The following is a 23,021-nucleotide window of genomic DNA, read 5'->3' as shown; positions in this document are numbered from 1 at the left end:
ATTCCAGTATGTGAATCCACAGCGTCTATAAATATTTCATAGCTGCAAGGCAATTTTCATAATTTTACATTAATATGTTCTGGTTGTGTCTGAACTGATGGAATGTAAAGTCTGCCCCACATTTTCAGTGCTTGTTTAAATTACAGTCGTTTTCTGACAAATCTCTTTCTGTCTCTCTCTCCCTCTTCAATGGACAGCTTTGCATAAACCCAGATGCCTCCCCTCCCTCTTGACGAGCGCATAGTGGTCATTCAGCGCCCTAAAAACTTAGCCCTGTGCGAGAGTTCCCCACAAACCATCCCGCAGCATTCCTCTCAAATATCAGCCTCTTCTAATGGACGAGTCGCCCACCCTACTCATCTCCACCCTTCACAGTCACATTTCTATTCACCAGCCTGTAAATCTCTGACTCTGGAATGCAAACGCAGATCTTCCAGTGTGCAGAAATCCAAGAACGACCAGCCTGTTCTACCAGTGGGGGTGAGACACATCCCTAGCCACTGCCATAGCAATGGCACAGTAACACTCAGCCCACGGCTTCCCTCCCACACACATACTATTGATATCAGGGTGACTGTGGACAAAAGAGGACGAGGAGGAGGAATCAGCAACTCGTTAGGCCGCAGCGGTAGTGTAAAAGGTGGCAGAGGGAAATGTGTTTCTTCACAGTTGGATCAAGGACAATGTGAGCGAAAAAGTGGAACCACAGAGAGGCCAGGTGGAGCCGAAAACAAGACACAGCGAGGTCGCCATAGTCAGCTGTCAACTTCCCCTGGAGGGGTCCTACAGTTCGTCCCCGCTCAGACGCAGCAGTATAAGTTCAGGAGTGAAAAGGAGAAGGAAAACGATCGGTTTCCTCAAAGAAGTGACCAACAATTTCCTTCTCTAGGTCACAAGAAAAATTCCAAACTGGGATCTGTTCAACAAAGCCATAATAGTCATAGTCAACCCTACCACCAAAACTCTGTCCCTGTGCCCCATGCTGCCATCCTAAACTCCAACTATCCCACATCCCCTCCCTCCCAACCCACCAATGTCCCAATATTGTTTCAGCAACTCAGGCAGCCCCACCTATCCCGCTCCAAGGATCACCGTCCCCACATTCTTCATGGTCTGCCCCTCTCCCCGTGCTCCTCCCATGCCGGAGGGTTTCCCAGCCCAGACCACACCTGCACCATTGACTGCACCCACCCATTCAGTTGCGGCTGCTGGAGGTTGGTAAGATGCAGAGGGTGTAAGGCAAACTCTGCTAACTGCCAAGGAGGGGGAGGAAGCTCTTCCACCTCATTTTCCTGTGCTCACAATGTTGGAGCAGTGAAGAGAGGAGGCAAAGACATGGGTCTGAGAAATCTGGGTGGGTGTCTCTCCACTGCCTCGACCTCCAACACCTCCTCTTCAAACAGCACTGTGTCGGACTGCCGAGCGAGCCTGTTCAAACCTCTTCGCTGTGCCTCCTGCTCTGGTGAGGCCAGAAACTTTGAGAGTCCTGCTATCCTTCGCAAAAAACTGGTAGGGGGATGCCTGCCATGCACCCCTCTGTCCTCCTCAGCCCCGCTGCGGGCAATACAGAGCTGTGTCACGGGTTGCAACCCCAAAGCCTCTCAAACAGGTAGTTCCACCTGCAGTTACTGCAGCAGCGACCCCATAGTGGTTACATTCAACCCTCGTCGAGGAAAACCCCCGGGAAGAGGCGTCGGTGCGGCTCATCCGATGGGTATGTTCCAAGCCGATGATGATGACTATAGCGTGCGTACTATCTGGCCTGAAGAACTGGCCAAGAAGATGACCCATTCTAAAGCCCAAAAGAATCAATATGCTGGAATGGGAGCAGGAGCAGCGAAGACCTGTGCAAGTCAGGCCCAAAATGGCAGCAATGGAACGGGCCTTGTCCTCTTGGACTGTCAAAACCTCCAAGAATATGGGCAGTCTCAGCACACAGACCACGCTGGCCGTCGGCGGCTTCAGCAGGGACGAATGGCTGCCCTTGATTTTATGGGCCGCAGGTCAGGATCTGGCTATGACGAAGGCTGGAACTCACTGCAGAGACTTTTGAATAAAGCAGAAGATGGTGGAATGGACAATGGTCTGGAGCAAGAGGGAGATGCAGCATATCCTCGTTCCCCTTCTCCCCGCTCTGTCTCCCCGCCTTCTCCTGTGTCCTTTTCGCCTCCAACGTCTGTCCCGAACACACTCATCAAACCACAACCCTGGCAGAGAGACAGGGAGGGAGGACACTCTCTGCCGACAGCTCAGTCCCTTCACCTAGCCCTGAACTCCCTGAACAGAGACCAAGATGAGGAAAATAGCAGAAGTAAGAATCTCTTAAAATTCACGTGTGCAAGCGGTAAAAAAAAAAAAAAACACAGGGAAACAATGTCTGCAGACTGTAGAATCCTAAAGCAGGGTCAGACTGGGTTGAATGCTGTTTAGCAATTTTTATTGCATCAAAGGATCCCTGTTAGTTTCAACTTTATCCTGAGCCAAATGTACACACGTTAGCGCTCATTTGGGTCTCAATAAGTTGTTTCACGTTTAGCTGAAGGCTACAAAATAAGCAAAAGTCTTCATTGCTACATGTTTTATAGGAAACAAATATTGCTCATTAGCTTCCAGACTAATATGAATTTGTGAGATTTAGTGATTTCAATAACGGTTTAGCTAGACCAGATTCTGTCCCCTATACACCTTTTCCAGTATCCTTCTTGTTTTTTCATGTTCTGTATCTACACTTTCTTTCTGTCTTGTCTTCTTCCAGTGCGCCTTTCTCTGCCACTCTCTTCGTCTTTGCCGGCATGTCTGTCCGATGAGAGTCTGATGACTCCTGACGCGGAGAACGCTGTGGTCAGTGCCATCCTGCCCTTCCTGTTTCTGGGGAACGAGAGAGACGCTCAAGACCTGGACCTGCTGGCGCGGCTCAACATCGGCTACGTGGTGAACGTGACCACACACCTTCCCCTCTACCACGTCAACTCTGGACTGCGCTACAAAAGGCTGCCAGCCACCGACAACAGCAAGCAAAACCTTCGACAGTACTTTGAGGAGGTTTTTGAATTCATTGGTGAGAGTCCCATCTGCTGATATTTTCTTATACATGGACAGTTACGAGAGAAATACTGTGAATTCACATATTTGGGTATATAGTTGGCCGGGTGTTTATTGTTGAAGACGAAATTTACGCTGTGTTTCTTTTGGAATCAAGATGATCTTTATTGACTGTTGCTAATTTTGTGTCAGGTGATATTTGTCATAAAGTTGAGCATTTCTAAACTTTTCTCTGTAGTGTAGCTGTGTTCTTACAGTGTCTGTCACGCACAGTGGGCGAAGCCAGTTCTCATTCACAAATAACTGTAGCTGTCACTGTCCTAGATTTGTTTTAATCCATATATGTCAATGCACTGTTAGTTACACATTACAGTAATGTGATTGTTTTTCAGTAATGATCTGGGATTACAAATTGAAATTCAGTAATTGCAATACAGTAAATTAAGTCCCACTGTGTTGCTTTGACATTTTGAGTGTCGGCTTGTTTACTGTTGTGTCTCGAGCTTAATGAAGAGTTGATATAAATCTTCTGTGCACTTGGTGAAGAGAGCAGTCCAGGACATGTTGGCACAGCAGCAGGAAGGGTGGGGAGGAGGCTCGCTTCTACCAAAAGATGAGAAATGCGACATCCCGTAACTCCACATTGTGTTTTGATGTTTGTGGCTTCTTTCTGGAGATTTTTATACATGAGGTTTTGTGTCTACATTCAGGAATCTGCTAGTTTGTCCTCACATTTGATACCTTATTCAAAGGTCTTTACAAAATGTATGTTATTTGTCAGTTCTAATGACTGGGATGCTGTTTTATATTCAGAGCTTCTCACAGCTCTCCAGCCTGCAACATTTTTCACTGCCTGAATAAACCCATCGCTTATCTGTTCTGTTGTTCTCTTCCACAGAGGAGGCATATCAGAGTGGAAAGGGAGTGTTGGTGCACTGCCAGGCCGGCGTCTCTCGTTCTGCAACCATTGTCATTGCCTACCTTATGAAGCACACCCTCATGACAATGACAGATGCCTACAAATATGTGCGGAGCCGTCGCCCCGTGGTGTCCCCGAATCTGAACTTCATGGGCCAGCTGTTGGAGTTCGAGAGGGACCTCAACTCTGGGGTGACCCCTCGCATCCTGATGCCTAAACTGAGCGGTGTGGAGACGCAGGTGTGAGACGCAGGTGTGAGACGAGGATAAGGGTTAGGAGCACATGGGGACGCCGCTGACGAGAGATTATGGTGGCATGAGAGAAAGAGAGTGGCACACTGGAGAGAGAAATGGTACAACTGGAAAATGTTGGCGCGTTGTGCACTTTTAACGCGGTGAAACATAAGACTGGATGCTTGTTTTGTTAAAATCGTAACTCTTCATCATTCAGTATATTGTTTATGTGCCAATATTTTGTATAGATCCAACATCACTCTCAGATATCTGTTTTTCTCTGATGGCTCTTCCTTTGTGTTCCCATCACTTACATTCCCACAGGGAAACAGTTGCCATCAAGAACAAATGCATGCAGGATGTGAACACATACAAGGAAAGCTGCTAATGACTAACTTCAGCCACTCAAATATCTCAATCACATGTAGCAACACACGGGCCATTACGATGCACTATATTCCCTGTGCATTTCCTTCATTTTTCACAGGGAGGACAATTTGTTACGCAGACCTCAGTCACTGTTTTTTGCTCAATATCATCATGTCTATTGGTGAATTTCCTGTTTGAAAACTGTGAAATTGAGTAGCATGGACCTAGTAGGGATGTGAGTAGCATTTACCTTGGAAACGTATTGCAAAAGAGACAAACAGCTCATTGGAATGTCTTAGTTTGTTTCAGTGAAAGAGCCAGTGTATAAGCAGAGAAAAAGTATCACAAGTCAGAAATAAGGCTGTGTACTCTCATGAGTGAGTAGCTCACAGTTTAAAACACGGATACAAGCTCAACTAAGACATATTAAGAGCCGATCGGTCTTTTTTGTTTTTTGTACAGTGTATTTCAGCATAGGTGTGTGTCAGCAGGTATTTTCCTGCTATTATAATGTGCTTTAAGACAACAGACCTTCTCCAACTGTGCACTATTTCTTCCGAGGTTAATCATTCAAAAGATGTATTATTTTCATTCATTTTTTTATGATGTGAAAAAGTTAACTCATGCAAGAAAACAGAGCCTGTTATGTTGCACAGAGAGATATTGCTTACAATTTCAATACAGCACATGGTAGTTTGGTTTTTTGGAAGAAAAAAAGCAAAGAGGCAACATTTAACATCCTTCTCAACCTGACTGGTCATGAACAAAGAGTCAAACTATTAATTTTGTGTTGTGATGAAAAACTGTGTGAAACTACAAGCTTGTATTTTTTTAACTTTCAATTTCTGATCTTTACTGGCATCTATTGTTTTAACAAATTTATTTTTTACACAATCTTATTTTAAATCATGAATTCCCTTGAAGCCAAATCTACTTTATACATTATTTGAATTCCTTTGTGAAACTACAGTTCAAGGTGTTAGATTAGAATAAGATCAGCTGTTCTTTTGCCTTATCGTCCTCACTCAAGTTCTTAATTGTCTCCCTCTTGACTATGCATTATATATTTTTCATTTGTGTGAAGGCTTAAGTTTAATTACAGAAGTTTTCTCGATTCACTGTGAACTTTTCCTCTGTATTGTTAAGGTTTAAGATATCTTCCTTACACATTAAATAAGAGTTATAAGCCCTGAAAAATGGGACTTTTCTCATTCTGACAAATAATTACAATTATAATAATTGTGTACAAAGCGTATTCACATTAACTTCTGTTCTCCTCTGATCTGGGCTGACAATGATATAATACAATCTGCAGTATGTCCCCCTTTGACTTGCAGGAGGTTGAAAGTACCACAGCTTCCATATACTATCATTCATTTTAAAGAAAAGAAGAGTTTTCTAATCTGTTTGCTAAGGATGGAAGTCATTTTGCACATTTTCTGCCACAAACATTTTGTGATGGCATGCTGTTGATATATGCAGTGATGTGAACATTTGCAAATGAAAATAATTTTGTCGAGCATTACTTACAAAATGTAGTCTTATATGACCTAGGCGTAAAGACAGATTTGTGATTGACCTTGTTCTCTAGGTCCCGTAAAAACACTTGAAGTAAATGTCTGTGCAGACCGGGACACCCCCAACACCAGGGCCTTTTCTCCAGCTGGAACAAAGCTATTATTGATTATATTGATTTCATATAGATTCAAAAGTATGACCATACAGCCTCTAAAAAATCCAATCTAGAGTGTGAAAGGATATTAATGTCACTCCTGAATTAAGAGTCTGCAAACTTTTTTTTTTTTTTATTATTGTAACATTGTAACTTACAATGAAGTACGAGAGCCATTTTGAAGGACAAAAATCCTGAGAATTTTAAGAATACTTTCATTATATTACGAGAATAAAGATGTTATTCAATGAGAAAAATCTCATTATATTATGAGGACAAAGAAAAAAAAAAGGAAATAAGCAGCAAGGAGAACTCGTACTTGCCAGAGTTCCACTCCTTCTGCAATCTAAGTCTTGATGGGCAGTCTCATTCATTCTAGAGAAAATGTCTTTGAACAACACCCAGATGTAACCAACGATATCCAGTCAACCGCTTTCAAACATTTCCTCCTCAACTAAAGAGGCTGTTTCCTCCAAATCCTGAGTTGTTTCTTTCTTCACATTAGACACAGTTTCTTACACAATCGTTTCAAAGTCCTGATATATATGATAATGTGGTGCTGATCATTCAAAGATTAAATATTTTCTCATTCGTAAAAAACATATACTGAAGTATAACTTAACAAGATGCTCCACATTCCTCATTTTAAAGCAGGCAACAGGCTTATCTTCTGATATTCCTCCTCTAAAATGACACAAAGCTTAACATTGGGACTTTATTCTCACAATAGTAGCATTTTTATTCTCATAATATTATAATCTTATTCTCATAAGGTTATGATTATATTCTTGTTGCATTAAAACTTTATTCTCAAGGTTTTCTTCCCCTTTAATTGTCTAGCCCCAGTTGCCCTTCTCCCATATATTTCTCTTAAACCAAAATGCCTTCAGTTTAGCCTTGTGTAATTTGGTCCTTTGATGTAATACGACTTTTTGAAATGATGCTGACTTTTGCTTGTTGGATTTATTTCCTGGTGAAGTGACTTTGATATAGGCCATATATTTTTCTACAGTCAAACGTCCTCATCATGTTGGGTATATGCGCACATATATATATCTGTGTGTTTGCCATTTTTTACATGAATCTTTCTTTTGTATTTAAACAGAACAACATCTTCCTCCTCCGCACTGACAGTGTGGATCCTCTGCTGTGTTTTTGAGTTGCAGTATTGCACTTGTTGTCAGACCTCAGTAAAGATGACTCAACCAACCATATTCCTGTTTTTACCTCTCGCCTGCATTACAGCTGGAGAGACATTAAACCAAACAAGCCGTTCACTCGTCCGGTCTCTCCAGCTCAGCTCACAGTGGGTGTAGTGTTAAAACCTTTGAAGAGGGCCTGTTGCCATTACTCCTTGATTTTTTTTTTTATATGGACTTTATATGCAAAATGGCTGTGGAGGCAGTTTCTTGACTTCCACACTGTATGGAGTGGCTGTGCAGCCGAGTCGATGCTGACCTCAGATGTTTGTACTCGAGAGACACGTCAAAGGAATACCGAACGTTTTATCTTTCATTTACATGAACTGAAAGGGTCAGTGTCTCTGTGAGTGTCGGTGTGTGTTCAAAAATCAGTTTGTGTTGAAAAGAGGAACGTCGTTACTGTGTGTATGATAGCATCTTGAGAACAGTGTATATCCATGCTTATTGCTTATTTGTGGGAACCGATTTATTCCTGTTTGTATTATATTGTTCATTTTTAAACATTGTGTTATTTCCTGCACCAAATACTGAATTTAAGGACTCATAGGGATGATGATTTAAGAAAAAAGCAGACCACCTCCTCTCTGGTAATGGGGGTAAGAACTCTTCAGGTACGACTATCATAGTAATACTGTGCTGTTTCACCCCCCTATCCAGAGACTCATGTTATCTAACCTCTTCTGTCGCCCGCTCCCTTTTCATAATGGATCGTTTCTCTTGAGCAAATGTAATATTTTCATATTGTAGTACCTGGTTCTTGTATCTAGACAAATGTTTCTAACTTCACGTACTGACTATAATCTTCATAACTCTTTGAGGTGCACTGTGACTAATACAATGCTGCTATATCACAAGGACTTTTATTTTGTACATTGCATTTTTCGCGGATGCAAAGTGGTGAATCGTCACTAAAGGTGACAGATGCAAAGTGGTCTTGAATACAGAATCCCTGCGTACGTTGCTCCGGCTCCACCCAGGCTTCGGTGTGCTGCCTCGATGCGGTGTATAAATCTCAGTGACTGTGTGAAACTGTGGGTGTGTAGCAGTTCCTGTTGGTCTTCCTTACGAGCATGATAGCAGGTGCAGAAAGTAAAATGTAGCAGTCAAATGTTTTGAAAACCCCATCTCACTGGTCACTGTGTTTAAATAAAACTGTGGTGTTGCTTTTTGTTAATTTTGACTTTTTTGTCTTGAGTTTGGCTGTAGTTTTATTTCTGCCCCTAGTCGTGGTAAAATGTCTGAGCATTGGAATATTTGACATCGATCTGGATACAATCAAGTTATCAGCGCTTATCAGAAAAACACTGTGATCACATGACTTAAAAACCATCACGTTAAAAATGCTCCGAATGAAATTTTTACAACATGCACATTTGTCCCTACATATAATCAGAGTGCATGTGTTCATGACATCTGAACTATTTTTCATTTAGTATTTGAGTGAAATCAAATGCATCAGTAAAACAAACACAAAACACAGGATTTTAAAAACACAGGTTTCATAATAAAAATTATAATGATTATTTTCTTGTGCCTTTTTTCAGTGACATGGTTCAAAAGATGGCAGCAGTCGGTCCACTACTGAAATAGCTTGACAACTATTGACATTTCTACAGACACATCTATATACACTGTATACAGTTGACCTTAAAATATAAATCAATGTCATCAGTTGACTGACTGAACAACTTTAATGATTATTGCAATATCATGATACAGACAAAATTATAAACCCACACACAGAGAAAGGGGAATTATGGTCCTTCTGTCTTTTAATTTGCATGGAGTCAAACCACTTACATGATGTTCTGTTTAATTTGCTTATAAATAAATATAATGGGGCTTGTATATTTTAGATCTCAGAACTAAAGATCTCAGACACAGACACATGTCCAATATAACGCTTCGATTAATCATCTTGTTTCACTAAATGACACACACAAAATAAACTGATCAGAGAATCTGTAGCTATATCAAGTCAGCCAGTGTCAAGATTATTATCTTATTTATACACCGGCCTTCTGTGCATCCAGGGCTTCCTCAGTCAAGTTTGTGGTTTAGAACTTAACTGGTTCAGAAGGTTTGGACGACGGCAGCAGCAGCAGCAGCAGCAGCATCGATTACATAGTTACAAGGATGTAGACGACAAGAAAAGTGATGTGTGTAAACATTGATCACCGGTTCACATGTGACTATTCTTCGTTGGCATGACGTCAAACTTGTGTCCAGAACAGAACAGTTGTGCAACACACAGACGCACTACTGGCTGCATGAGGAGGCTGGAAAAGAACAGTTTCCTCTTGAAGTGCTCTGTATACATGTGGACGCTGTTCAGTTCACACGTGTTCTTTCTCTTCCATTTCGGACATTTCCGATTATTAGCAGCAGCTCTGATTACGAAGCTGCTTCCTGTGTTGACTGACGATTTCCCATGAAGGGATTTTATTGCTGTGTTGTCATCTCTTCTGTTGTTTATAGCTGAATATGATCATGTTACCTTAATAGCATTGATGGCTGGATGTGAATTTGTTCTCCATGTTCATTTCTAGAAAACACATTAGAACTGGTTCTTTTTATAAAAAAAATAATTAAAAGTCTGAGATATAATGTCAAGTGTTTCCATTTGTGATTTCTTTTCCGTGACAGGCTGACGCTCACTCAGCCCACTGGTCACCGGCTCCCTCTGAATGAAATCACAAGTGTTTGTTTGGAAAGTATTGAGCAGAGTCTTCGCCGTCGATACAAACAGCCAATTGCGATTGACGATTCAGACGATCACCCCACCCAGATCTGCTTCGCTCATCGTTACATAAGAGCTGGTTTGGAATTCACAGCTGTGTGTTGGGAGCACCCGGGGGCCGATCGATCAGAGAGAGGTTAAAACAAACTCAGTATGTAGCTGGTAAGAACTGGGAATAATCAGCGTGAGTGAGGTGGGGCAGTGCTGTAGTGACTGTGGCGACCAGGTTTGTATTCCACAATGACTCCTCATGGGCTTACCTGAAAACCAGAGCTTTTCACTTGGGTCCTTCACCGCCGCCCTTAACAAAGTTTCATGGAATAGTTTGGCTTAATCCTGCTAACTAACAAACAAAGGCAGAGGAAATCAGAACCTCCTTGATGCAGCCAATATTTCATACAAATCTATATAGAGAGCTAACGACAAAGGGGATTTGGATTCACCTAAGTTAAACACTATGATCATTAATGTTTCTATGTAACATCTGCTGTCACTCCTCATACAGTATCTGGTGTAGATCATTGTTACACTGAATTGGATTTGTGAACGAAAAAATAACTCACTGAATAATCATGATGCAGGCATCGGTTATAGTAGCATGATTGCCTGTAACACCAAAGGTCAAAGGCTTATTATGGTGACTGAATTATTTTAATTCTACTTTAATAGCAACTCTATTGAAAAAGCCTGCGATCTTCAGATATTAAGATACAAACATGACGGCTGCTGCTGAGCTGGAAACACACCCAGTGTTTCAGTGTCTATTCACCATCGAGTCCCATCATGGAATCAATGGCTCAAATGGTTTTGAAATCAAACTCTTTTACCAACATTGTTTCGATATTTATCGATTTCAAGCTCGAGGCGGTGAATTGCATCAACTGCTGCACGGACAGTTTTAAATGAAACTGCAGTTTGCTTGAGAGGCCAATGATTATCTGACAGACTGGTGCAAGACGCGTAGATAACAAGTCGGGTCTCATTGTGACTTTTATCCATTTTTGGAGAAAATCCAAGTGTCTAGAGACTAAACTGCCAGATTTTATTAGATGTGAATCTGTGTTTGTGTCTGAAGCTAAAAAAGCAGAAGAAATCGGTAGAGAGGACTGAGCTGTTTCTCCAGGAGGCCCCACTGTGCCACAGTGGTAATTAGGTCCAGCGTACTTAAGGACTACTCATTAAGTTCTGAGAGTTAATTAATTGTAGTATTTATAGTTTAATACATAATTTAACACACAACTGAGTTAATAATTGAAATTCAATCTATGTTCATTGCTGGCTATAATTAAGTATTTATTTTGGAAGGACATTTAAAGTTAACTAATCTGATAAATAATTGTCCAATTAAATGTTCTTGTGCATTGCCTTGCACTCTTAACTCATTATGTCAGTTTATTAATAAATTACTCGCTGGCTGCACCCAGAATAATTACAAACAGAGTATGACCTGCAGAGATGAAAGAGGAGCTCCCAGGGACCATCTGGTGAGCGTTTCCCACTTGGCCTTTGCAGTCATGTACTGGTTTGTACCTGCTGTCACTGTTTTTCAGCGTCTGTTCCATTACATAGTCAAAAAAAATAAAGAAACAGTCCACGAGGATTAAAACTGGTTCTTAAAATGACATGCAATGCTGCCAAGTCCCTGCTGGATTAAGATGTGGGCTCACACCTCAGATGTGTCAAACCAGTTTGGATTTTTCTCAGCAGAAAAAGACATGACACAAACTTCTCCTGAATACCAGTGACATGCCCACAATTCAAAGTCAAACCTGTGAATAATGTTTATAGATAGATACTCCCCTATCAGGCTCCTTAGGTCAGCTGGTCAAGGTTCAAATTTTTCAGTACTGGCTCCTCTGCTATATACAGCCTTCCACAGACTATTGCATCCGCTGATTGTTGCTTCTTTTAAATCTTAAAATTTACTTTAACAGATGGGCTTTTTTATACTGATGGATTTTTCTTCTGTTGTGAGAGTTTTTAAATCTTTTTAACTTTATGTTATATGTACATGCGTATCCATATATGTTTTTTATTGCATGTTTTTATTGCACGTGGTTACTTATTTCCCCTCTTCTTATCTTATAGACCTTTTAGTGTTGCATGTTTTTTATTAATATCATTAACTGAAAGACTTTTTTCATCCGCTATTAATGTATTTGTCAGCAACTATAACCTCAATGAAGGGTCCTCCACTGATGTAGCAACAGAAGTCAAAGCTTTTAAACACATTTCTAATCATCTATATGGAATCGTCTTCAGTAGTTTCATAAACGTGACACAAATCCTTTTTAAGAGTGTGTTGTGAAATATTTTCTTAGCTGTTTACACACATGTGATCATACAAAGGCCAGTTAGAACCTGTCTTAAATCCGTTAGTGTAAAAGTTTATTCTTTGTTCGTTAGTTTTAATTTCAATTTGAATCACTTGGGTTTAATAGCTTCCATTAACTGTCATTTATTTTTCTCTGATGTTTTTGTATACCAGGTTATAATTAGCATTTTTTAGGATTTTATGAATATCTACCTGAAAAGAAGCTGGGTGTTCAGAGATCTTCTGACTGGTTCATTTATGAGGAGATTGGTTATGAGTTATCTTTACACATCACTATGACGCAACTAAACCTGCCAGCATCATCCAGCAGATGGAGTCCTTCAACTGCAGCCACCAGTCGTCCTCACAGGGTTAGCTGCAGGTCCTGACAGAAAAGGCAATGGTAATTAACATATATGAAGTTGGAATTTGGCAAGAGGAAGATCAGATTATCGTCCTTATTAGTATTATCAAGACAATATTACAAAGTCATACAAAATGTTGCTAACTATAGAAGAGCTGATATTTATCAGCAATTTATATGTAAAGTCACAAGGTCAAAATAAGTTTCAAGATGTACTTTGAAGAAATAAATATCGGTGTCACTTTAACTTGTGTTGAAAATTTTTTACAGGGAACAGATGATGTATTAAGTTTTTCACCCCTCGTATATTTAAACAAACATTAGAAATATGTGCTAAACACAGCAAATAACCAACTGGGGACAGTCCAGTTAAATAAACAGACAAGATACATAAATATAATTAAAAAGATATTGTTAGAAATAAATGCAATAAAAATAATCAATAAGAAGATTGCACCAAAGGCCATGACTCCTTTAACAAGGACTTTATTAACACATGATATTATGCAGGAAGACTGCACGCATAATGAAACCGGCATGTTCTGACTTACTGTTAGGATTCCATAAAAGCACCTGAGCCACCACCGTCACTACTAGTCATCACTACTTGGCCCCGGGGTTATGGAAACAGGTTAACCCCAACTTCAACAATAGTGTTACATAAGTGGTTAAGAATACTACACTAAAAAGCTTTTATTTTGAAATCTTAGCTTGCTAGTTGAAGATTGATGCAGCTTGTACCAACTCACATGCCTTTCCAGTTTGATCTCCTGCTAAAGTCTGCTGTATATAAATCTATAAGATCTTTTATGATAAAAAAATTTCTCCATGAAAGTCAAAGATATTAGTTGTGTGGAAAATCATGATAATTAAGGTCTATTTCTTCATTTCTACCGACAATGTGAAGGTCCTTCTCTGATCAACAAACTTCTGTACAACTTGAAAATGATTTAACTAACTATTAAATATTGTTTTTTTCCCCACAAAACATCTGTATTTATGTCTCGTATATCAGTTTGTAACTATACACTGTGACGGAGATTTGAATTGCACTGTGTGTCATGAGGATTTAACACAATGTAACATCTACTGAGCAACAGCGCCCTCTACAGCCACATGTGGTGATTCATTCTGCCTTTGTGTACAATTGTAGCCAGACGTTGTCATACTCATAATTCTAGTCAGAATATGAGTCTGATACCGCTCCATTGGGCTGTGATTATGGGGCGTGTTTCAACCGAACCAGGAAAAATAATGCTTCTTTGCTCAATTGGATACACCTACAACCAATCAGAGCAACGTAGTATGTGACGTATGTAAAGCGAGGCATAGACAGACCTCAACTGCACGCACGCTGGAAGAAGTAGAAGAAGATTATTCACAACTCTATTAACAGTCTTTGCACAAAGAACAGGACTTGAGCACGGCTTCTCATCGTCTGCTCCACACTCGTTCCCCATTGAATTGATATTACCATCCTTTTACTCATATACAAAGCTACTAATGATGAAGCACCTTCTTAGATTAAGGACCTTTTAACTCCTTGTCAACACCGAGAGCCCATGGGTCCTCGGAGACTTGTTCTTAAAGTTCAGGGGTCTTCAACGTTTTTCAGGCCAAGGACCCCAAAACTGGTGGAGAGATGGAGCAGGGACCCCTACTATATAAATTGTATAAAATTGTCTTTTATATTAAGCTGGGCCTAGTGCCATATATAAACATAGCTACCCTGTTATTGTGCATTCAATACTAAGCTATTCAAATATAACACAGGCTCATATAGTCATGTTTTTAATTTAAACATGTGCTAGGTACAGGGTGGCCATGCCACTGCCATTTATAAACATACATCTTGCATACAACACTGAGCTATTAAAGTAATTCACAGATTCATGTTTTAATTTTAAACATACATGTAGAAGAGATAGTGAATCCTCAAGCCATCTCTGGATGACACACATACTCCCACATCAGTGAGATGTCTGACCCTGATGGGTAGCACACAACTTATCTAATCTTGGACGGATGGAGGCTGTCAGGCAGAGGGTCAAATCAGCCTCTCAATATGTCGGATGCATGTTAATGTGTATTTAAAGACATTTAAATTTGTGAAAAAAAATTGGTTAGATATAAATCTTTTTTTTTTTTTTACATTAAAAAAATTCTAATCAACCAAACATTTCGCGACCCCCCTGCAGTACCTCCGCGGACCCCCTAGGGGTCACGGACCCCCTGTTGAAGACCTCTGTTAAAGTTTCTTCAGCTACAACCGGATTCAAAGACAAATTAGAAATTAAAGCTCTGTCCACATTTTTAAACGGTAACTGAGATTTATTTAGGCACGTTTTTGGTCAATGAAATGTATATTTTTGTACTATCAATTTTGCTATTTAATTTAGTGTCTTACTTGGATCCATAATTTATTAAAAACTCTATTATAAATTAAATGTACATCATGTTCCTTTTTCAATGTAAACAACTTTGAGTTGCATTTATGTATAAAAGGTGCTATGTAATTAAAGTTGAACTGCGTTTATTATTATCATTATTATTATTGTTAAGTTTGAAAGTGACTGATCAATTTTAATTTGGACAGTCACCGTTAAATACAGATTCCAACCGACACATTTTTACAGAGTTGTCACTTCTGTAAAATATAGACAAAAATAATTAGAAAGCGAAAGTTCTAAAATTGTGTTTCTATAAAACAGCTCTTCCTTCTCGTGTTATTATCTTCCCCAAAAGATTCTGTGTGAGCACAGCATATATTCCTTATCAACGAGTGCAACTGCACTGTACTAGGTCTAATCTTGGAATAGTGATTTGTGAGAAGTGAAATAATCAGCAAAAGATCAAATCCTGTTTGCGAAGAAGTAAAAGTTTCTCACATGCTGTTATTTGCAAGAATGAGACATAACACTGTCCATTTATATTCATCAGTAAATATAGAAATTATTATTTCCTAATTTATTTTCCTTAATTATTTGTATTTACTAGTAGCTTTGTAAGTGTTTGTGGACCTTGTTCTATTTTAGTGATCTTAGTGTCAAACATCTCAGATCTTCACTGATCTCTAATCAGCTGCTGAGATCAGACAGAGCACAGAGTGCAGCCGCCAGCAGCCGACCTCTGCACGCATCCTCTCGTAGGCGAATGGATCTGGAAGTGGGTCATTTTCAACCGGAGGAAGAAGGGAAGGCTTTGCACTAAACTCTCAAAATGATGCACTAGAATATTTTTGTTTGTCAATCGCTGTGTCACCAAATTACCACCGGGGTATTGTTTCAATAGTAATGAGGGTCACCAACTGTTAAAGAATGAACACATTACTTATTGATCATGAATTTTCTTAATTTACCATTAACAAATACATTTGGAATAAATCACTTTGGAATTCATAAGATAAAATAAGTTAATCCTTTATTGATCCCCATGGGGTAAAATCAGGTATTATAGCAGCACTAGTTCAGAATAAATACAGGTAAAGAGAATACAAAAATAATAGTTGAAAATAAAAATAGTGGGAAAAAATGATATAAGAAGAATTACAAAGACACATTGATACAGATAGATTTATTGGTCCCAAACACATGCAATGTGAGCACCATTGAGACATTTCGCGAAGCCCATTGAAAATTCCTCCAGAATACGTATATTTTCACCACTTTCTAACTTTCTGCAAAATTTGGTAAGAATTTGAGCATGTTAAAGCCCTCAAAAAGCCAATTCCTTTGCCTGAATAATAATAATAATAATAATAATAATAACAATAATAATCATTACAATTTCAATAGGGTCTCACCTGACCTTTCATGTCAGTGCTCGGGCCCTAATAATAATCATTACAATTTCAATAGGGCCTCCCACTGTCAGTGCTCGGGCCCAAATAAAACAGTACATAAATATATTATGTCAAAACAATGATGTAAAAAGGAGACATAGAGGAGATAAAAGGTAGAAACAGTTTCTTTTTGTTGTTAAAATGGAAACGATGTTTTAAATCTCATTGTAAATCGTGCAATAACGTTTTTACATGCCTATTTAACACTATGATTACAAAGGTTGTATTTGAGTTTATTCCCCCGGGAGCCAGATACTTTTTACGGTAAGCACGAAGGACAATTTAGTAGGAAAGCGAAGCTGCCACCTCGCCACCAGAGATGGTAAAACTACAAGATTAGTCACCGCTGTAAAAGGGAAACGAGAAATAGCAGCGCAGCACCGAGGACTCACTAGCTTAGCAAAACATGGCGTCGGGCATTTCTCGTGACTCCAGTTCCTTGTTGACGGTTTGACTGTCTCTACTCGTTCAGCACGATGGCGGAGCATGCATGTGGTTTAATAATAATCCTTATCTTTATTTATGACCAGGTAAACACACACAAACAGCTGCTGTTATTGTCGTCGTGTCGGTGCAGCTCTTCCCACCACAGAGTGTCTGATCGCTACAGCCAGTCACATATTCGAATGTATTCATATAATAAAAGGAATGCGGTTATTTTGATCTGTAGCACGTTTATATATTTATTCATATTCACATTTAACTACCAGCAGAAAAGTCTCAGTTTTGAGTTGTGATGCAAACCTCTAAACCAGACTGCAGCAGTCCCCATAGCAACAGAGGAGAGGGTGGGCATCACTACAGCCACAGAGACGAATGATGAATCAAGAGATCACAGCCCAGGCTTCATATCGTCTTCAGCACTCAAACCAAGACCATAAATCACATAGACCACCCTGCTTTCTTTGTCACAGTTTGAAACCTGAGACATTCCATTTGGCCCTGATTTCCCTAACAGGAGATAATGGTACAACCCACCCCCATTAGATAACATCCACCGAAGGCTTCCCCTCCCTCCATCTGGCAGCTACCACTCGCCACAGATGGGGGTGATCCTCTCCATCCACCACGAACCTAGTGCTCATTGTAGCAGAATCACAGTGCACTGGATTGAACAGAGCAGAGTACCATCCAGGCTGTTGTCTGGGAGGGGTGGGGTCCGGCTACATTGATACCACCAAACATTAGCTCACAGACTGACACGGGAGAGGCAAAAAAAGGGGAGAGAAAAAAGAGAGAGAGAAGAGGGGGGAAGATTGCGCCTGAAGAGGAATATAATACGGGTAAGGAGAAAAGGGGGTGGATGGATGGAGAAGGGAAAAGACAACTGGGAAGGGTCCAGAATGGTTCGAATAGATCTGCTCCTTCTCTGCTGCTTTTTTTAACCTGTTCACTAGATTCTCTTTTCATCTGTGGCAATTTTTATTCCAGCTATGTGCAGATTTATTCATGATTTCATAAATGTCTGTGCGGCTGCAGCGCTTATTTCTCTCTACATTTGATATCCCTGTGGTGATACTTGCTCGTGGACGGAGACTCTCTGGGCCACGGTGGATGAATCTGACCATTTGGCCCAGATCACATTGTGTGTGTGTTTTTTTTTGGGGGGGGGGGGGGGGGGTCAGTTGTTGTGACCATACTGTATATGATGACATAATGTAGTGGCTGTGACAATTCTATGACACAATAGTGACTGATATTTATACTTGGTTATTGGCGACTGACTGGCTTCTTGCTTGTAAACATGTAAACGATTAATAAAATACTGTGACTTTTGAGCTGTTAGCTTTCAGCACAGAATAATAAATCTAAATCCATGTGTTTGTCTTAGAACTCCAGGTTCACATATATAGTTCATTTTATCAGGCACCTATAGAAAGATCTTTTAAAAAGCTAATCTGGTAATCACTGTAAATGGGTGCATGAATACAAAAAAACATTTTAAACAGATTTTAACAGAGATACATGCATTTTCCATCCATTTTTAGTTTCAGAAATGTGTTTCTATGGCAAAAAAGAAGTAGATTAATTATCCCTGAGGAATAGGACTATAAGGAGTCATAGTCAGCTAACATGTAGTATAATTAAAGTAATTAATAAAATTTGTTAATGAGTTTGTGTGTGGTTCAAATCCATTGCTATTGCTGTGTTTGTGGCCAGGATGAAAGGAGACACCCCAGTGAACAGCAGCATGAGCGTCGGCCAAGCCAGGAAACTGGTGGAGCAACTGAAGATTGAGGCTAGTTTCTGCAGGATAAAGGTAAGACGAGTTCAACTCCTCCGATTCAGATGTGAGTCACGACACTGCAACAATGGAAAACATACTGTACATGTGATACTGAAGTCAAAACAGGAAAACAGAAATACTAATGTGTGCACACGTAATTCCATTTAACTATAGTAACGTCAAAAGCTGTCTTAGTGCAGTACATCCACCAAGGTCCGACAGCTCCCTTATGAAAGCATATTTAATTCACTAGATTCAGATTTTTATTTGGATCTGCACCAATTTCACACACTCTTTTTTCTTTTTCATCATAATTCTATTATTGTCTAAGAAAAAAAATGAAAATAAAAGATATCCCATCTCACAATGTCAAAGATAGTTTTGAAAAACTGGAATCTGCCACATGTTCTGGATCCACAACACATTTGTATGGATTCCTCTTTGGGTTTCCACACCCCTCCACAAAATTGCCTGGAAATCGTACTTTTATCCACTTTTTGAGTACTTTTTGTGTCATCCTGCTAAAAATAACAAACGCAGATGAAAACATAACCTTTTCGGAGTTGACTACAAAATGGCAGTTACCATTAGAGGAGAAAAACTAAAATAACTTTGGAATTTGAAACCTAAATATTTAATCAATAAAGACAGGGTTACCACTATCTAGAATCTAGATTATAGACGAAAAGTGTAAAGAATATGTTTTAATCTTTTCTTTGAATTTTCCGAGAAGGTCTATGAAATAAAAACAGATGTAGACGAGCACCAGTGACCTTCTCAGTGTGACTCAATGCTTCCCACTGGAGTGTTTCCAAACAGTACTGGTTTCCATCATGTTCCTAATGGCATCACAAACACCTTGTAGAGGCACCTTTCTTCTTCAAAGAGAACATTACATCATAAGAAAAGTTAAGCACAGGAGAAATCTTCTAATTCTGTGTTAAAGACAATTCTCAACTCTCGTCGCTACATTTTACTTTTCCGATTTGCAGGGGAAAATTTTAGGGCAAAAAAAACTGAACCTGCATTCGGACACATGAAGTTTCCTTTAGTCAGAGGCTCAGAATAAAGAACTTCCTTCTACTAATTACAAGCCTGCTCTGAGTCATGTACCACTCTTTTAAAACTGATAAGTGAAATAAAACCGGCGGCTTACAAGTGTTCGGACATGTTATTCCTGTTGTTATTGGCTTAAATGTTTATTTTTGTCCTTGTGTTGTGCTGAGTTCACTGCTGTATGATGATGTGTGCAGCATTTATAGCATTATGTCCATGTACACAAATTCACAGCTTTTGTAGAGAAGCATTTGATCCAGTTGGATTTACAGTGAATCGTTGAGTTTTGATCTGTATCTTTGAATCCATGTCACTGAAACACTTAAATGTTCAGACTTAGACTTTAAACTCATGTGTGTGTTGGCGAGAGCTCTTAAATGGAGACAATGGAGATTTGTTACAGTGTACAGTATGTATTGATATATTTGGTCAACATCATATTGTTAGAAATATATTAATTTAATCAATTTGTCACTAGAACAGCAATCAGTAAAGTTCATACCTCCACCAAGCCCCAACTGTCCCCTTATGAAACAACATTTAAATGCACTAGTTGTAGATTTTTAATCGGATATACTCATAAATATCAGTCTCCTAAATATATCTGATATTTTTCATCATGACCCATGAATTATTTTCTGAGAAACCAAGGAAAATACAGCAAAACGTCCTATCTCACAATGTTAAAATTAAAAAATATCATTCCACCAGGAGTTGTGGTAATCTGTCCTGTAGTTGTTGGTGTTATCAAACCAACCAACCTACCAACACACAGTGGTGAAACATAGCCTGCTTGGTGGAGGTAAAAATCTCTCTGATAATTCTTGAATAAGAATGTGATTTCTTCCATGTCTCTGAATGTATCTCAGCCTCTTATTACAGACAAATGAATGAAATCAAATGATCAACTTGGATTTGTCGTCTACTGTCATCATGTTCCCAAACTGCTCTCAACCTGATCCCCCCCCCCCTCCCCCTCCAGGTGTCAAAGGCCGCAGCCGATCTGATGGCGTACTGCGACGCACACGCCTGCGAGGACCCACTGATCACCCCTGTGCCCACCTCAGAGAACCCCTACAGGGAGAAGAAGTTCTTCTGTGCTCTGCTTTGAGACAAATCAGGGATTGTTGTGATTTAAAAAAAAAGTGCAACTGTACAGTATGTACAGTGTGTACACGTACTTCCATTTGAAATAAGACATCGATGTACTATAGTAACCTTGCATAAAAGCTGCCGATGTACAGTACATTATCAACTACATGTCTTGAAGTGAATTCTTTAACTAACATTAGACTGAAAGAACAAAAATAACAGAGATTTAACACGTTGAATCAATAAAGAGAGAGTTACCTCTATTTAAAAGAACTCAAAACAAGACCAGAAGTGAAAAGAACGGACATTTTACATGCAAACATCACCTGGTTGAAAACATGGACATCTCATGCTCAGTCACAGCACAGGAAACTGCCACACAGGACAACAGAGGCTCCGCACACACACTCATTCATATGGATTCTGCAGCTTTTGAAACATTCGTCTGAGGCGTTCAATTCCCACAATCAGCCTATTATGGGCAATGGTGGTGCTATGTGTCTCAGATGTTGCCCTGGTTGGTCAGGACTGACAGTTCTGCCCCATGTAAACGGTGCGTACATCTGGCAACTAAGAAAAAGATGTCCCATTAATAACGGTTATTGTTTGGTGTGACCACAACCATTTTCTGTCAGAATGGAACTGTTGTTTTACACAAAGAAACCCTGATACTGAATGTTCTTCCATCAATATTTAGATTGTCCTTCAGAGCTGCATCCCATCCCATGTTAATATATTTTGTATTCTCCCATCCTCTTTATGGCAGTTACTTGTTATCTACCAAGGACAACTAGTTACATGTGGATTATTATGATTATAATCAAATCATGTCATGGTTTTATTAAGATTTTAGCATTGTGCTCATTTCTATACTGTTGCTAAGGTGTGAATGTGTTTGTGTGTGTTTGTGTGCGAATAGGTGCTACTGTAAAACCTAAAACAATTCTTTGCATCTGATCCATGATTTCAATGTTTTATAGTTCCAACAGCAACCTGACCCAAGTTTATATATAAATATATATATATATATATATAAAATATCACACATTCCAGGGATTGTGATAATTTAATATACAATCTAAGCCATTGAAGCAGAATTAGCTAATGCGTTAGTCAGATCAACATTAAAAAGAATCGTACAGCAGTTATTATGTACTTGTCATCATTTGATCATGTCTGAGAGTGAACAACTATAATGTCTCTGCACATTCATGTGAAATGAGGGCTAAAGAGAGTGAACTGGGAATTAACATTTTAATTAGAGGTTTCACTTTCTCCATCTATAGAACATGCCATTGTTTTGTTCTGTTCATTCAGATTCACTCAAGAGGAAACTGCTCCTCTTCAATCTAGCATTGTAGCCATGATGAAACTTTATGGGGCAACCTGCTCTGGTCAAATGTATTTTTAAAAAGTCTTGCAAAGATCAAATTTGGAGCTTTGGTGAAAAAGTAACAATGGAACGAGCATTGAAATAAATAAAACTTCAACTCATCGATTGTTTTCTCTCATCTGTGACTTTATTCAAGATAATATATAAAAACTGAGTTTTCACAGTGAAATGCAAACACATCCGCCAGTGTTTTAACAAGGAGCAGCTACACAACGGGTACATCTTCATTTAGCTGGTGACTGCAAGCGTTCATTTACGTGAGAGAAACGTTATGGGACACAGCCTACACATGCACTACTGTCAATTTTATAGTTCATCTACTCAACTGTGTAAACTAGCATGCATTAAATTAAGGCATCTTGAGTGTAGAAGTACATGAAGTTAATATCAAGCTCAGCTATGAAGATCTGAGTAATAAAATACATCGCCTGGGTGGGATTTTTAGCTTTTGTTGGACGCAGGTAACCCCCCCCCCCCACACACACACAGTGGGTGTGTCATGCCTCCATTTTCTTAGGTTTTTGATTTATATGAGACACTGTCAGGTTCTGCAGGGG

At 39.5% G+C, this 23,021-nt stretch overlaps 1 protein-coding gene across 1 annotated transcript; it reads left to right on the top strand.

Moving 5' to 3' along the window:
* Window positions 1-213: 213 nt before the first annotated feature.
* On the top strand, window positions 214-22,533 carry si:dkey-175m17.7 (uncharacterized). The gene is given in 6 exon segments (XM_053442128.1): window positions 214-2,311; window positions 2,756-3,058; window positions 3,941-4,200; window positions 11,195-11,319; window positions 18,857-18,956; window positions 20,962-22,533. Coding segments are annotated over 6 exon segments (3,015 nt in total). The 3' UTR covers window positions 21,091-22,533.
* The last annotated feature ends 488 nt before the right edge of the window (window positions 22,534-23,021 follow it).

This window comes from Pleuronectes platessa, chromosome 15 (assembly GCF_947347685.1).
Source record: "Pleuronectes platessa chromosome 15, fPlePla1.1, whole genome shotgun sequence".
NCBI lineage: Eukaryota > Metazoa > Chordata > Actinopteri > Pleuronectiformes > Pleuronectidae > Pleuronectes > Pleuronectes platessa.
This window is presented reverse-complemented; position numbering and strand designations above follow the sequence as displayed.